Consider the following 17,119-nt stretch of genomic DNA (forward strand, 5'->3'; position numbering starts at 1 on the left):
TGAAACAGAACTGTGGTGGTGGTGGTGGTGGTGGAAATAATTGGAGTTGCTAACAAGAGAACAACAACAGGGATGTTACAGCTGTCTGATGCAATGGTGATGGTAGGGAACATATAACAGGTAAGCAGGTCCTAAGGCAGTTAAGTCAGCTCCTCCCACAAATATCTATACTGCACTTTGAATTACTCGGTCAGCTGCATTTGAGACATTTTGCTTTATATTTTGATTGGACAGGGGGCAGCAACATGGTAGTGTGGTATACACCATGAGTCCCCAACCTGGGGGCCGTGGCCCCCTGGGGGTCCTTGGGCAGATTTCTGGGGGGCCGCGGCTTCTCCCTCTCCCCCGCGGCCGCCGCTCCTGTTACCTTATGAGCGGGCGGCCGCTTCCTTCCTTATATTCCTTCAGCCGCGGCTCTCCTCTGCGCAGCATGTCGTATTACAGCAGCGCTTCCTGCACGGCTGCTGTAAGGAGCCAAGGGAGCCGGGACAGCAGTTCCCATAGTAACGGTGATGCGTATCGCCGCTACAGGAAGCCGCTACCCCACCTCCTTCCCTCCTTACAATAGCCGCGCAGGAAGCGCTGCTGTAATACGACATGCTGCGAAGAGGAGAGCCGAGGCTGGAGGAATATAAGGAAGGAAACGGACGCCCGCTCATAAGGTAACAGGAGCAGCGGCCGCGGGGGGGGGAGAGGGCACCTTTGCTAGCTACACTGGGGCAGCTATACTGGGGTATCTACTGGGCTAACTGTACTGGCTACACTGGGCTAACTGTACTAGGTATACTGGGCTAACTGTACTTGCTATACTGGGCTAACTATACTTGCTATACTGGGCTAACTGTACTTGCTATACTAGCCTAACTGTACTTGCTATACTGGCCTAACTGTACTTGCTATACTGTGGCAACTGTACTTGCTATACTGTGGCAACTGTACTTGCTATACTGTGGCAACTGTACTTGCTATACTGTGGCAACTGTACTTGCTATACTGTGGCAACTGTACTTGCTATACTGTGGCAACTGTACTTGCTATACTGTGGCAACTGTACTTGCGATACTGTGGCAACTGTACTAGCTATACTGTGGTAACTGTACTTGCTATACTGTGGCAACTGTACTAGCTATACTGTGGTAACTGTACTAGCTATAGTGTGGTAACTGTACTTGCTATACTGTGGCAACTGTACTTGCTATATTGTGGCAACTGTACTAGCTATACTGTGGTAACTGTACTAGCTATACTGTGGTAACTGTACTTGCTATACTGTGGCAACTGTACTAGCTATACTGTGGTAACTGTACTAGCTATAGTGTGGTAACTGTACTTGCTATACTGGGGTAACTGTACTTGCTATACTGTGGCAACTGTACTAGCTATACTGTGGTAACTGTACTTGCTATACTGTGGCAACTGTACTAGCTATACTGTGGTAACTGTACTAGCTATACTGTGGTAACTGTACTTGCTATACTGTGGCAACTGTACTAGCTATACTGTGGTAACTGTACTAGCTATAGTGTGGTAACTGTACTAGCTATAGTGTGGTAACTGTACTTGCTATACTGGGGTAACTGTACTAACTGTACTGGGGTAACTATACTAACTATATTGGGGTAACTATACTACCTAACTAACTATACTGAGGCAACTATAGTCCTTATACAGGGGCAACTGTGTTAGCTACCTATACTCGGGGCAACTATGCCTAGATACCTACTTACCTATATACTACACTCAAAATCAGGGAAAAGAGGGGGGCTGCCGCCGCCACTAACCACGCCCCCCCTCCCCCGGGGGGCCCCAGAGAAAAGTTTGGTCGGGATAGTGGGCTCTGGGCTTAAAAAGGTTGGGGACCCCTGGTATACACCCAGTCCCATAAATTAAGATTTGAGAGGTTATGCAGCAATGTAAATTAATCTGAGACATAGTGGCCTTCTAAGAGTAATTATAATTACTATGCACCTTGCTGGATGTTCAGTTGGGTGGACATTGGAATTAGTGAGAAACAAAAACATTTTGTTTGCTGGAGATGGTATTTATTGTGTTTTATATACTAAAGGTGCATACACACGCACTACCCCTTTTGGGGACAGATTCATGTACTTGACTTAAGGTGCGTACACACGCACTACAAAAGGAATCGATGGGTCTGCCGGACCCTCCCGCTGGGCGGTCTTTAGCCGACAGTACGCGCATGTGTACGCACTGTCGGCGGACTGATAAGGCTGTTTCTGAACGAATCGTATCGTTCAGAAACAGCCTTATGAGTCTGCCGACAGACTGTACACACGCACTACTGTCGCTGGAACGCCCGCCCAGCGGGAGGGTCTGACAGACCCGTCGTTCATTGCCGTAGTGCGTGTGTACGCACCTTTAAGCCCTTAAGGATCAGCTCAGAGAGTGGGGCAGGGAAGAGTATAACAATGCTGCTAATCTTCCAATGTGAGCTTCATTGCAGGAAGGGATGACTCATCAGTATGCTGCTACTCTTTACTGACCAATCAGCATGCCCTGGTCTGTCTGTATACACGGAATTGCAGTACAGTAATGCAAGAACAGGTTGTTGACTGGCCTACAATTACTGTAGCTGTGTGTTAGATTGGGTGCCAGGTATTGTAGTCAGGTAGAACCCCACCACCACCACAAGGAAAACCCCTACCTAAATGCCTAACAGTAATGCTTCCTCTTATTGCAGCCCCTCCACTAACCTCTTCTAACTGGCTTTTAGCTCTGTCTTCTGTCTACCCTATTCCCCAACACTAGCCCATCTTACACTACACTCTATCATACTAATGGGAGCTCGGCTATATAACAGCCAAGCACTGGATCCTGTTCATTTAACTACTGTCAATATCCAGAGCTCGTCTGCATATAGGGTAGATAATCAGAGCCCCGGCACCCCCACTCGTGTATTGCAAGCGCCCACACTAAAGAGTACCATCAGTGAAAAATACAAAGACTCCAATGTAAGGCTGTCTATTACTGCTGCAAGATCGGCAGGTGGCAGGGCTAAAAACTCTCCCACTTGTCCATAATGAATTGTCAGAAACTCCGCCCCCTCTTCTGCAAAACCCCTGTGGCATTTTTTCTTCAGTCTTCAGAAGCACTGTGACCATCCCTAGCTGCTTGCTGTGGCCCACTACCTAATTGTCTGCCAAGCTGGGGTGGCCACAGAGCTGCGGAAGACTTTAGAAAAAAATGCCACAGCGATTTTGCAGAGGAAAGGGTGAAGTATGTCTGAAAGACTTGGATGCGGAGACCTGTAGGTACCACAGAGAATCTCTCTACGCAGCAACAGGAGTGAGACTAAACAATTGTACGATGACAAATCAGTCCCAAATAGCAACATGAAGCCTTTGCTTTAGCCAGAATTTTAATGTACACCCACAACAAAAAATTCTGTTTTTCCAAGACTGACAGTTTAACATAAAGTGTTTTCTTGTTTTTATTTTTACCTCTTTTGGCTGTTTTCCTGCATGTTGTTGTTGCAATAGCTGAAGCTGCAGCTGTTCCTGTTGTTTCTTGTAAAACTCCTGAATCTGCTGCTGCGAGGAAGAGGTACAATAGTGTCAGTTACACCATATCGAGTGACGCTGCCTTAACTTCTGTTTGTGTGTGTGAGGCGCAAAAAAATAAAAATAAAACCCTGACTTGAAAAAAAAATCACATTCTTTTATCTGCGTGGCTCTGACATTTCTTTAGAAATCTGACTATAAATTCGGGCCGCTCAGAAGCTGCTTGGCAAAGCAGTTTGAGAAGTAATTTCCAAAATGCACTGATAGAGAACATGCCTTGTGTTCCTTTCTTCCTTCCCTCCCGAGCAGCCTAATTAAAAGAAGGCAAGGGATGACCTTTGTTTGTTACAACAAAGACGCTGCGCCCTTGTGGAGGAGCATGGTAAATCTCGCTTGTAAAACACAGGCATCCATTTACAATGATGGGCTTCAAGTACATATACTTCTGGCTACTGTACCGACCTTAATCCACTCAATTTCATTACAGAACAGTGTGGGTGGATAAAAAAGGATTGGAAAGGCACAGAGGAAGTAAAAAAAAACAACAATAACAATATATTGGAAAGCATGTAATACACTTTATACACACGCTCATAATGTAAACAGACAGCTAGACAGAGACAGATAGATTGATAGACATCTACAATGTCACATCAATAAAGCTAAATACATGCTTTAGCAAGGCCAGATTTATAGTTTCTGTGCCCCTAGGCCAAGTATGTTGGGGCTCCCCTTTTATGTGCAGCACCCCTCCTCCCATTCCATGTGTATTATTCATGTACTTAAAGAAAACCAGAGCTGACCTAAAACGAAGATTTGATACTCACCTGCGGCTTCCATTTGCCTCATAAACCCGTCTGAGTCCCACGCCATCCTCCCGCAGTCTGGCGTTCATCCGCGATCAGCCCCGGTAACTGGTTTAGTCGTGTGCGTGCGCAGAAGACCCAGGCTGGGCCCAACTGAGCCTATTACCAGGGCTGATCGTGACTGAACTCCAGACTGCAGGAGGACGGCGTGAGATTCAGACGGGTTTATGATGCAGGAGGAAGCTGCAGGCGAGTATCAAATCTTCATTTTAGGTCAGCTCTGGTACACTTTAAGCCCCTCTCTTTCATGAACAGCTCCTTTGGGCATCACTTTCCCCTTTTCAGGAGTTGCTCCCCATTTTCAGCCTCCCCCTTCATATGTAGCAACTCCTCTTTCATTTGCACCCTTGGGCTGCAGCCGCCCAAGGGGAATAGCACTGCGGCTGCACTGCCATGGCCGCGCGTGTCCTCGCTCACGTCTCCGGGAGCTTACTGCGCAGGCGCAGCACGGCCCCGCAGCCGCAGTGCTTTTGATCTAGTTAGACAAATAATTCACTGGTGACGGAGGAACGGAGGGGGATTCAGTGACTACGTGGAACTTGATAGCTGCAGGGGGCCGGTAGAAGCCTCAGGTAAGTGACACTTTGTTTTTTTTAAATGGCCACAGAATCCCTTTAAAGGGTGCCTTAAATTGGAACCATGTAGCTTTTAAGTACAGCCAGTTTAAATAAATTAGCCTATGAACAGCCAAATGAAAAGGGCTACAATGGTAAATATGTTGATTCATGAATGGTATTGCCATAAGGTTTAGACAAAACCTTCTTTTCAATGCAATGTATGTTAAATTAATTTATTTTTCCACATTTCTATAGTGCTGGCATATTACACAACTCTCTAAAGAGTCTAGTTGAATATGTCCATAGTTTTAAAGGTCTCACAAGCTAATATTCCTATCACATTTTTGAGAGGAAATTAGCTTATATGAAAAGTAGGCATGTAGCATTGAAGCCAGGGGCCATACGCAGTTCACGTTTTCTCCTAGGAGGTAATTTTTCAGCTTGTATTTAAAATAATTTTTCAAGCACTTTACAATTGAAAAATTACCAAAAAGTCAGTGAGAAGGTACTATCAAAACTATTCTATTTTCTTGTATGCTGGTGGCGTAAAAAGTATTTTCTTGGCAAGTTGTGAAAATATTACCCAGGAGAAAACGCAGGAGAAAAAGTGAATTGCATGTGGCCCCAGGATTCTCAAGGAGAAAGATTAGCATGCTATCCACTGACAGCCTCCATATTCCATAGTTCTCCAGGACTCCAGAACACAAGTGACCCAGCAAAACTAGACAAGATTATTCAATATTGTTTGTTGTTCATGATTAACTTAACTTCGATTTTACTTTTCCCGTATTTTTTAGTATTTTGTGCTTGTGAAATGCTTTAACGGTTTTACTTAGATAGCGTGAAATACAGATAAGAAGAGATAATGTATGAGATGAGATCATGTCTCTTTGTGAATTAACCTCTTTGTGTAAAAGCAGCCAACTATTTCCGCCATAACCAAGCAACTTCTTGCATCCATTTTTAACTGTTGGTACCTTCCAATTACTATTTCAAGTTGTCAATAATGTTCATCCATATCAAACTCAACATCAGAGCAGGGTGCTTCATTGCCCAATGGAATAAAGAAAGAAGTGAAATTCCTTGAACAATTCCTGCACTGTAATTCCAACAAATACCTGGGACAGTGAAACCTCCCCCAGGGCAGCGGAGCTGGGCATCAATTTGCAACTAATGTGCTAGCGCATTCTGTGTGGTGAGAACACAGGGGCTGATATACCAAAAGAGGTGCAAACATTTCTGGAGAAAATATGGGTTGGCTGAGAGTGATTAGGCAGACATCAGTCTTTGTTTTTCAACAGTTGAAGCCTGATTGGTTCTGGACAACTTCCCCACTTTTATGCTATCCTTCTTAAAAATAAACCCCCTTGCTTACCATTAAACTGGTGAACCTAAAAACTTATTGCAGCACTTTGTGGAGCAATTCCCTGCAAGTAAAAGCCATGAATAGTTATATTGAATATATGGTGGATACTATTCCAGTACGTCTTGGAATGGCTGAACCATCCTTAATCCATCCTTCATTGGCTTTACAGTGGATGGGTTTTGTTTTAGAGACCCATGGTTTATATAAGGATTATACACATACAGTTCCAGCATTTCCCTGTACACATGTGGTCACCATAGAGATATATGATCTCTATAGTAACATCTGCTCCACATGTGCAGCTGCGTCCATGTGTGCAACGTGTAGGAACCTCAGAACAGGCATTTGTGGAAAGCTGAATACACACACAGTCTACTGAAGATGTTACGTATGAATGTGAATCCCACACACTGGGGACATGCATCTATGCATTAAATGTCAAGGGACATGATTTCACTCTAGGATAAACAGAGGTACAATCACAGAGGTGGAGGAGAAAAAAGGGGTGGAAAGGTTGCAATTAGAATTAGGCCATGAAGCATGACGAAACCTCTCTTGCTGCTTCCCTTCTATGTGCAACAGCCCCCTCCTTTTCCACCCCTTATTTCATTCCATAGGAGCTCCCTTCAGTTATATACAGATCCCTTAGGCAGCAGCTCCCTGTTTCCATATGTTGCTCCTTATTTGCAACCTCTTGTTCCATATGTAGCAAACCCTCTTAAATGTCAAGCTGCCCCTTGGCCAGCTGCCGCCCAAGGTATGGGTCTTTGTGGCCTCTCCAGAAATATGGTCCTGCTCTCATTATCGGTTGTTGAGGTCCTTACTGCTCTGTAGAGTTGAGAAAATATGCCCATATTTGCTTCTTTACCAAAGTTTTCATTAACATTTTGGGGGGAGGGGGTTCAAACAGATGGAAATGTTGTATATAACATTTTTGTAAAATGTGATTTTTTTTTTCACAAAAAAAGCATTGAGGTCAAAAGGTCAAGCAAAAAGGTTTTTTTCTTTTGCCAAAAAATCCCACTTTACAAAAATATATAATTTAAGAAATGTCTATATGTTTTGGTGATAAAGTGGTACTTTGGTAAGAAGGTTTTGGATTTTTGTTTAAAGCAAAAACAAATTTGCACATTTATCCATGCTGTGCATGTGGATTACACAATGCTTCCTGGTCTGTCGCCAGAGCTTTATATAACAAAAAGCAGCCACTGGGAACTCAGGTATCTAGAGATCTCTAGCCATTCAGAGTCCTCACTGCTTTCTATGGGCTGCGCTCACTCTGCACCTACACCTGTCAGTGCCTTCATGTGTACACAGTTCCAGGAAAGAACTTCATTTGTACAGAGGATTGTACAGACTTCTTCCTGTGGCTTCCAGCAAATTAGAAGCTTGGCAGCTGTTAGGATGATTACAAGGTAAAGCACTCAGAGCTCTAGGAACCTGTCACTGAAGTGCTGTAGTGAGTAAAATGGAGAAGCAGGGCAATAGCGTTCTGTAACATTTCTACCTCTCTGCAACACTTTGCTATGCTCAAAGCACATACCTCATCTGTCTACAGCATTGGTATTATAGACACCCTTAAATGATGCGTAAAAAAAATAAACCCTATTACCAAATCTTACATTTCACCATAATAAAAGCTTCACTAATAATACACTTTGTATAGCTGTAACACTTGTTGAGCAGGGACAAACTCTAACTTCACATCTGGGCTTAAAGGACCACTATCGTGAGCATTTTTTAAATGTAAAATGCATTTGTATGCATTTGTATAACATATACATTTGTTCCAGAGGAAAATGCGCTACAAATATTTTTCTTCCAATATCATTGTCACTTACAAAAGATCCGGTTTTGGGCTAGCCCATCTACTCATGAGGGGATTCTGAGGGTTTTCTTTATTTTCAAAAGCACTTCCTGAACAACGGTTGCTCAGTCCAACTGCCAAAATAGTGTGCAAGAGTGTTGGAGGCTGGCTGGCATCTTTGTACAGATCCTTTGCAAGAAGTGTTTTTGTCAGATTTTTACTCCTTACTGTAAGCAACAACAACATAGGACCAATTGAATTTATAGTGGATTTTACTGTGGAAGAAATTTTGTTTTATTACACTGATATTTAAAATTTTAAAACATTTTTGTGATAGTGGTCATTTATTAACTCTCACCAGAAACATTGCAGGCATTGCATTTGTATGTTGTTCAGGATGGGTTCCTCTGAGTGTTCTGGTCCTTTCGCACCAGATTGGTAGTTAAACTTGCACCAGGCCAAACTGTCCTTGCAGTATGTGCATAAATGACTATGATAGGAAAATCAGATTATGGGCTGGTTTAGCAATATTAGAAGATGTACTTTACTGGCCCTATGTGCGCTGGGAGCTTTCTGACATGCTTGTCCTGTATAGAGATTAGAAGACAGAAATCCTCTCTTGGTTGTGATCACAGTGATGGCATTGGGCATTCTGGTACAGGATAGAGCCATCATATTCATAAACTTCATTTGATTACAGATTTGCCTGTCCAGACATGACTGCTTGGCTCCCATCTGTCCTTGCAGAAGAAGACTTGCAGAAGGAGCCCCATTGCAAGTTGCTGTGTGGGGAGCAATAGGAATCAGGCAAATAAATGCAACATGACCAACTCCTGAAGAGACAAAATCAAAGGATGGGTCCTGACTAAGATCACTAGTGACCTTTCCAGGCAATGCAACTATAGTCATAGGATAATTGTTATTGGTCATCAGCTTGGGAAGGTCACATTGTAGAAAGATCCCAGATCGATGTGTGTGGGGGATGGGGTGGCAGAGGCTCTCTGAAAACCCTCCGACCCACTGATCCTAGGAACAGGGGGATGCTGACTGGCCAGATGTGACTTTCTGGTCAGTCACTACTACACATCCCTTATGCTGGGTTAAGCCATTGGTGAAGATCTTGCTCTTCTCCCTACCTCCTCTATAGCAGATGGGTGTAAACATATGCCCAAGCATATAGGAAGCAGCTATAGATTCCTTTAAAGGGGGCATTCTATTTCACTTGAATTTACCAATCCCTGAGATAAACAGTTCTCCTTCTGAGAGTTAATGGTTAGAAGACATTACTGTACCTGCTGAAGCATGAGGGCCTGCTGTTGCTGAAGTAAGACTTGTAGCTGTTGGGGAGTTAGCACTTGCTGCTGGAGAATTTGTTGCATTTGCTGAGGAGTGATTACTTGGGGTGTCATCATAGCCACTGAGACTGGAACCTGGGGAAATAAAAAAGCAAGAAAATTGCTTTAAAACACGAAGCCTCCTCTGTAACCCATTGTAAGTCCCCCCCAAAAAGCAGACAAGACGTCATGCAAATTCCATCTCACATCTTACCACAGCGACCTAAAACTGCTACCTAAAAAAAAAAAGCTGCATACATCACATTGTCTGCACGGCCGCCCCGCACTGCCTCTCCAGTTCCACCAAATACAGATGTTTCCAATTCCTCTATATTATGTGAGATACCATTAAAGCAGTTTTCCGTGACATTTCGGTGACAAACAGCAACGGCGATGAACCTGATAGCATTTCATATTTGCAACTGTTAACACGTCCTCAGCCCCGCGCACGCATTTCTGTTAAGGAACCTATACAGCGTCGTTTGAAAGGGATGATGTCTTCGTCAGATAAAAACACTGACATTAAAATGACAGGCTGTCTTGGCCAAGGTTACACAAATTGAATTCCAGCGGCTACCTAATGACAAAGCCACCAATCCCGCCAGCTTCCCAGAATGTAATTTACCTATTCAAAATAATCACTGCACTTGGGCTTAATTTGCAAGCATATTTTTTTTTCTGTCCAGGAATTAAAAATGTAAAAAAATAATACCCAAGATAGAAACTAACAGTATGCATAAAACGAATGCTTACTCCTCTGTTAGGTCAGCACTGTTTATTTTTTGAGTATATATGAAAAGGATTGTATTTTTTTATCACTTATATTTTTTTAGACTTTGCACTACAATTCTTCCTTCTAAGAAACTGCTCAATTTTTGTCAGAAAAAATTGAAGCACTGCAAATATGAATTATTTTTATTTTTTTTTCTCTGGAGCTCCCTCTGCAGGTTTGAATGCCAACTCTTTTTTATCTTGACACATTATTTTTCACTTCTGTGTAGTAAAGGAAAATAAGGCAATGGAAAAGTAACGGAGCTTAATTATCAGTTTCCTAACTCGGGGGTCTTGTTCATAAAGTAGATCACTCTTAAAGAGAACCCGAGGTGGGTTTGAAGAATATTATCTGCATACAGAGGCTGGATCTGCCTATACAGCCCAGCCTCTGTTGCTATCCCAGACCCCCTAAGGCACGGCTGTGTTTACATCTGTAGTGTCAATCTCAGCTGCTCCCCCGCCTCCTGCATAGCTCCGGTCCCTGCCCCCGTCCCTTCCCTCCAATCAGCAGGGAGGGAAAGGGATGCAGGCAGGGACTGGAGTTCTGCAGGGAGGCGGGGAGAGCAGCAGACTGACACTAGAAATAAACACAGCCAGCTCTGACAAGCTGTTTGTCAGCAGTGTGGCTGTGATTTATGAGGGATTGCAGAGTGCAGGGAGACCTTAGTGGGGTTTGGGATAGCAACAGAGGCTGGGCTGTATAGGCAGATCTAGCCTCTGTATGCAGATAACATTCTTTAAACACACCTCGGGTTCTCTTTAAAGCCTGCCAATCAAACAAGCAGATGAAGCCCCCCATAGATAGACAGAGGTTTTGCTCTTTAAAAAATGTATTTTGTTGCTGTAACACATCACTATTAAAAGTGAACACGAGGTGAAAATAAACTCATTAGGTAAACAATTATATTTACCCTCCTACTCCTAAAAATGACTTTTTAGGTATCCCATTGTTTTCCCTTATATTTAAACATTTACAAGGTAGGTTGAATGTTTTACTGTCTCTAATCAGTGGCAGCCTCATTCGTGACCCAGACTTGAACTATTGACCTTTTTCATATTTTTCCCCTAAACTCAGAAGTTGTACTCTGCCAGGAAAAATGTTATGGCTGCAATCTACTTATCAGTAATGTTTACTATATTGTCTACCAGGTACCACAAGACAGAAGCTGTCACTTCCATGCCTAGAAATTAACTCTTTCAGGCAGCAAAATATAACAAGTAAAACAGCCTGGTTATTAATATGTTTTCTAATGTACATACACATGTTTATCTCATCACGTCACATATTGCCTTGGGTACACTTTAAGCTCTGGATGGATGGATGGATGGCTTGATAGATAGACAGATACCCCCAACTCCAAGTGAAGATACTCACAAATCTACACAAACAGAATATGTTTATGATAGCAGGGAACACAGGCCAAATTGCACCAATATCTTACACTACACAGTTAGGTGTAGTTTAGTTGACTGGGTTTGGGATTGGGGAAGGGTGGGTATATATAGTGACAGAGGTATAGACTTATGTTTTATACAGCTGTATGTAGTCAGATAGGCAGGTGTGTCTATGGGGTGAAGGGGAGGGGGGGCAGGGGTTGTGTTTGGTAAGTGAGAGAGCAACACACGCACAATCAGAAAAGGAAAGGAGCGTGAGCAATACGCTTAATATACATGAATAAGTAGCTTGGAAAAGAGAGCCAAAGATACAAATCCATATATGTGTCATACTGGGTGGAAGAGGGGGGCACAGAAGAAAGATGAGGCGTAAGACAGAAAGGTGAATGTGGGGGGTACGGGCCACATAATTAGAACGTACCTTTAAATGTGGACAGACAGATCGATGGGTGGGGGAGAAGAGAAAGACGAATGTGTGTAAGCTTAAAGTAACTAGTTATGTAAACGTACAGCAAAGTAGAAAAATAGAGAAAGAGGGACTAATGCTAGGTACACAGCCCATTTACTGTCCGATAGATTTTCTTATCTTCTCTTATCAATTTCCATTCACTTCTATGAGAAATCGGTCAGAAAAACGATCAAAAATAAGATCGGACATGATGGAAATTATCTATTGAACCCTCTATTTGCCAAACTATCATATGGTGTGTATCTAGCATAAGAGAGAGAGTGTGTGATGTATACATGTAACAGTCCAGTGTAAATACATAGACTTATATAACAATGTAGTGTGTTTGTGAGTATATATATATATATATATATATATATATATATATATATATATATATATATACATACACATACATACAAACAGATGCGTGAATCCAGCAGCCTCAAATCACATTAAAAAAAGAAAAAAAACCTTCCAATGAGCGGTAAGCAAAAGGCAGCAATGCCGCATTACTTTTATGTAACATAATGCCTTAATATGCAGTTTATCTTGCCTTTTTTCACTCGGATTCTTCTGTCATTTGCATAGTGAGCTCTCTCCTAATTTCACAGTCATTATGCACTGATGTCCTTATTTCTCAGCATCACTAATTTTGATTAACTTAAAATGGTTCTTGAAGGTCAGATACATAGTAACGACATATTCCTCGCATTGTTGCATAAATCCACTTTTTTTTCCCCTGCTCCCCCCCCACGTCCCCGCTACCAACCCCCCAGCGGGTGTGCAGGTTACAGAAAGAAAGACGTTCATTTGCCTAGTAATAGAAGAAGTTTATGAGTAAGGCACGGCGATAGCACAGCAGACTGAAATGTCTCAGGAAAAAAAAAATCTGACTTATGGACATCCAGGCGGTGCTGCCATTGGCGGCGGTTCAATGCCAAGTCCCTGTTGTAATGTTACTACACAGCGCGAGGCCGTTTGATTCAAGAGTATCAACCAACTGGCACTGTAGCAAATCCTCAGAGAGTTCCATCATCAAAAGCAGAGAGGTGTAATCCCATTAATTCACTCTATTCCGTTCTGCGTTGCTTTCAAAATATAACAAGCTATTCAATAAATACACTTTCCTTGGCTGGATCACTCATCTCGGCTAATGCCGGAATCATTAGATCACAATGCAAGTTTACTTTTCCTTGAGGTCGGTTTTGCCATTTCACTGCTGTCTTATTAAACAAACAGTGGAAGCTTACCCTTAAATGTAGCTCAGATACATTTCTTTTTTACCCCCTTAAATGCTGGAATCTGTTCACCACAAGTAGACAAGGGACATCTACTCAGTTTGCTGTTGTCATCATGGTTAAAGTAAAAAGCAACTAAGACATACTACCTACAAATGAACAAAATAATAATTCCAGTATTTATGTAGCACATTTCTTCTGACGGACTTAAAGCACTTGCGCGGAAGCTTTAAGTCCGACAGCTGGCAACTCAGTAGGCAGTAGTAGTGTTAGGGAGTCTTGCCCAAGAACTCCTGCTGAATAGGAAGCGCTGAGGTTTGAACCCAGGTCTCCTATGTCAGAGGCAGAGCCCTTAACCATTACACTATCCAGCCAAAAGTGTCTATATTGCATAGTGCCCCATCAAAACACAGCTCTGTTTAGTGTAGTATAGTTGCACTCCAGGCATCCTTGTGAAGTCAGTCAGTAACTGAGCTTGTTTTTGTGCAATTTATTAACTTATATTAAATAAACTGTACTTAAAGAATTTGGTTAGGAGCCCCTTCATCAGGCATTTTTTTTTCTAAAGGCTGTAGGTTAATGACATGGCTGTGTATGTGGTCCACCCACCCCTATCAGCATGATTGGACTCAGTCAAACAGAAGCCCCCCCCCCCCCAGCCTGTTATTAACCCTGTCAACAGAGCTGCTTCAGGTAAAGTGAACACATGTTTTAAACATGATGTTTAGAATAATGGACTCCAGGCTATGAGATGGATCTTTGCCTAGAACTGCACTTCAAGATGATCCATGATTTGTGGCTGCTGATAATTAAATGAGATGCTCTTTGCTCCTTGTTGTCAAACAGAGCTTATTCGGGATAACAGGAACAGGGCTTGACTCAAAGCAAAATACTTGTGTAAGAATAGTCAGATGAAAGCGGTGATTCTCTGATGGAGTATCAATCTTCCCCCACTAGTGTTCTACTATTCAGTGCAATATAATGCTATGCAAGCCAAGCATGGATGTTCTGCTGCACCTTCACCTGCACTAGACAAAAATGTACCACCAATCTAGATGGCTTTCAGGGTAGGAACACACTAGGCAGGATCGCATATGTGTTTTCCATAGCAGATAGTGGAAACCGCATATGCGATTCTGCTTAGTGTGTTCCCACACTCAAACTGATACACTGGCTGAAATCAACTCAGGGTTTATTAACTGAATATGTTGGGCTAATAGGTCAGTGGCAGGTTCAATAGGAGACACATGGATGACTCTCTTTACAGACTTTAGGACAATTGTCAAATTCAAATTGGATGACGATATCTATCCAGCTACTGCCTGCCCAAGGCCGTCAGCAGTGGCTGGATAGTGTAATGGTTAAGGGCTCTGCCTTTGACACAGGAGACCTGGGTTCAAATCTCGGCTCTGCCTGTTCAGTAAGCCAGCACCTATTTCAGTACGGAGTTTCTTGGGCAAGTCTCCTTAACACTGCTACTGCCTACTGAGTGCGACAGGAGAAAGGCGCTATACAAATACTGCAATTATCCCTGCTGAAAGGGGGTGGGATGTATGGGGTGAGGGAGATAGCGATCAGCCAACCACTGTAGAATTTCTGCAGCCAATTTCTGTTGAATTCCCAATATCAGTGGCCGGTACCTTTCGTCTTCACAGAAAATAGTCAGGCATGCGTGGCCAAGTCAGGCATGCTCCACTAATAGCAGTGGCTGGTCAAATGCAAGACGTTAGAATGTGTGTGCATCTGCCAATCAAAACCACTGAAGGAAATTCAATGGCCCATGCAACAAACCCAACTGCACTATGACTAAAAGAATGAAGAATGCAAAGGAAAATAAAACAATAATCTGATGCATTGCTTGCACAAAAACATGCACAGTTATGTTTATTGAAATACTTTATCCTACAGTGGATCAATGATAAACAGTTACGTAAAGTTATCGCTATATAAAGGTAATCTCTAAAGGTATTTCATCAAAATCAAAAGCAACACTATATGACAAGCGTAACAATCAGGGTGGGAAGGGGCATACGATGTGCATTACATGCTTTTATATAACAGCTTACAACATTCTATTTACATATATGGTCTATCAAATACTCAAGGCCTAAGTACCAGCCATCCTATGCTAAGAAATACCTGAGATATTTACTCAGCGCCTGAAACTGTTCCAATGACTGACCTAGGAAGCCTCAACCAAACTTTTCTCACTCCGTTAGTCCTTAGCGCTGAAAAAGACTAAAGGCCAGGCAGCCCCAGTGCTAGCATATAATAGTCCACACTTTATTACCCATTACTACCGAGGTCATTAGCGGCAAGAGTGATTGTCCTGGTCTTAACCTATTGATCACTGTAACTACTATCATTTAATCCTGCGTTGAGCATCTCTACAGCAGCTAAGAGCACACTAGAGAGAGTGGTTTATTGTGGAGAAATATAGCCAAGCATTGAAAATTACACTTCGATTCATAAAATCTACTCAGTGGTTTAAATCAATAGTATTTAAAACAGTCACACAACTTGTTACGTACGTTCCTCTCATATTTACGACTCCCATTCTGAAAGTACTCATTCAAAACTAAAACTTTATTTTAAATACCAGCTACAATTCTCCACAGAGCGCTCTGAGAGAACATTGATTGGGGGGGGGGGGGGGGGTCAAAGACAGGAAGCTTTTTTTCCTGTTTCATCTCAATTCACAACTGCTCTGCGCGAGAAAGCAGTGACAAGGTTCCTATCTTGTTCAGCATCACACATGATGTACCACACATTTCACTTGTAGAACTAGGGGCTAGGGACATGGGAATATCTCATGACTGAGGGCTCGTTCCCACTGTTGCGACGCGATTTCGGCCGCATTCCGACGCTTGTAAAAACGCATGCGGTTGCGTTTCCGCATGCGTTTTTACCCGCGATTTCGCATGCGATTTCGCATGGCAGGGTGCCATGCGAAATTAACCATGACACTGCCAGGGCTAAATAAAATTGAAAAAGGTGCGAAATCGCACGTGAAATCGCGGGTAAAAACGCATGTAACAAACGCATGCGTTTTTACTATTAAATACATTAGCGGCGATTCGCACGGATTCCCGACGCAGGCGAAATCGTTGGCTCTTTTGTGCGTTTTTTTACCGCTGAAAAAAACGCACCTCAACAACGCTACAGTGGAAACAGGCCCATCCACTTGCATTACATGTGCGGATCTGCATGCGTTGGACGCATGCAGATTCGCGATAGTGGGAACGAGCCCTGAAGGTGAATCACTGCAGCTAACACTTTCTAAAGTGGCAAGATAAACAAACCTCCCAAAACAAAAAGATTTCATAGATCTATAAAAGTTTGGAGGTAAGCAAGCATTGGTATGCAGGTGTGGAAAGTTATACATTTCTTTCATATAATACATGTTAACACCACACTGCAGCAGCAGCTGCTGCCCTAACCTAGCTTCTACAATCAGCAATATATGGTCAAGGAAAAAATATTCACTTATTCGCTTAAATAAATAAATATACATATTTTCAATCAGTACCGATCATGTAAAATATTGTCATTCGGATATTTAAATCTAACACTTTTTTTTTTTACCTTATAAGAAATGTCAATGTTATTTTTTTGTTCATGGCACACTCGTTCATTTTTAGCGTTTTGAACATCCATATTGTTAACTCCTTCACAGCCACTGTACAAATAACTTGTGGTTGTTTTATATTCCCCATATGTTCCCACTATTTGAAAGTGTTCTTTTTAAACCTATTTTGAGTTGGGAAATAGTATTACTATCATTATAAAATACCATTTCCATCATCCCCA

The 17,119-nt window shown here is 42.5% G+C and overlaps 1 protein-coding gene across 18 annotated transcripts in view; it reads right to left on the reverse strand.

Moving 5' to 3' along the window:
- The window catches only part of FOXP1 (forkhead box P1), a 1,092,253-nt gene that overhangs the window by 152,352 nt on the left and 922,782 nt on the right, over nt 1–17,119 (reverse strand). For 17 of the 18 annotated variants that reach the window (XM_068253977.1, XM_068253974.1, XM_068253975.1 and 14 more), the window contains 2 exons: nt 9,410–9,547; nt 3,462–3,551 (listed from right to left, as the gene is read on the reverse strand). In XM_068253977.1, coding sequence (XP_068110078.1) covers nt 3,462–3,551; nt 9,410–9,547 — 228 coding nt within the window. The remainder of the gene's footprint in view (nt 1–3,461; nt 3,552–9,409; nt 9,548–17,119) is intronic. The other variant, XM_068253984.1, reaches the window with a different exon arrangement.

The sequence above is a fragment of the Hyperolius riggenbachi genome, chromosome 9 (genome assembly GCF_040937935.1).
Source record: "Hyperolius riggenbachi isolate aHypRig1 chromosome 9, aHypRig1.pri, whole genome shotgun sequence".
NCBI lineage: Eukaryota > Metazoa > Chordata > Amphibia > Anura > Hyperoliidae > Hyperolius > Hyperolius riggenbachi.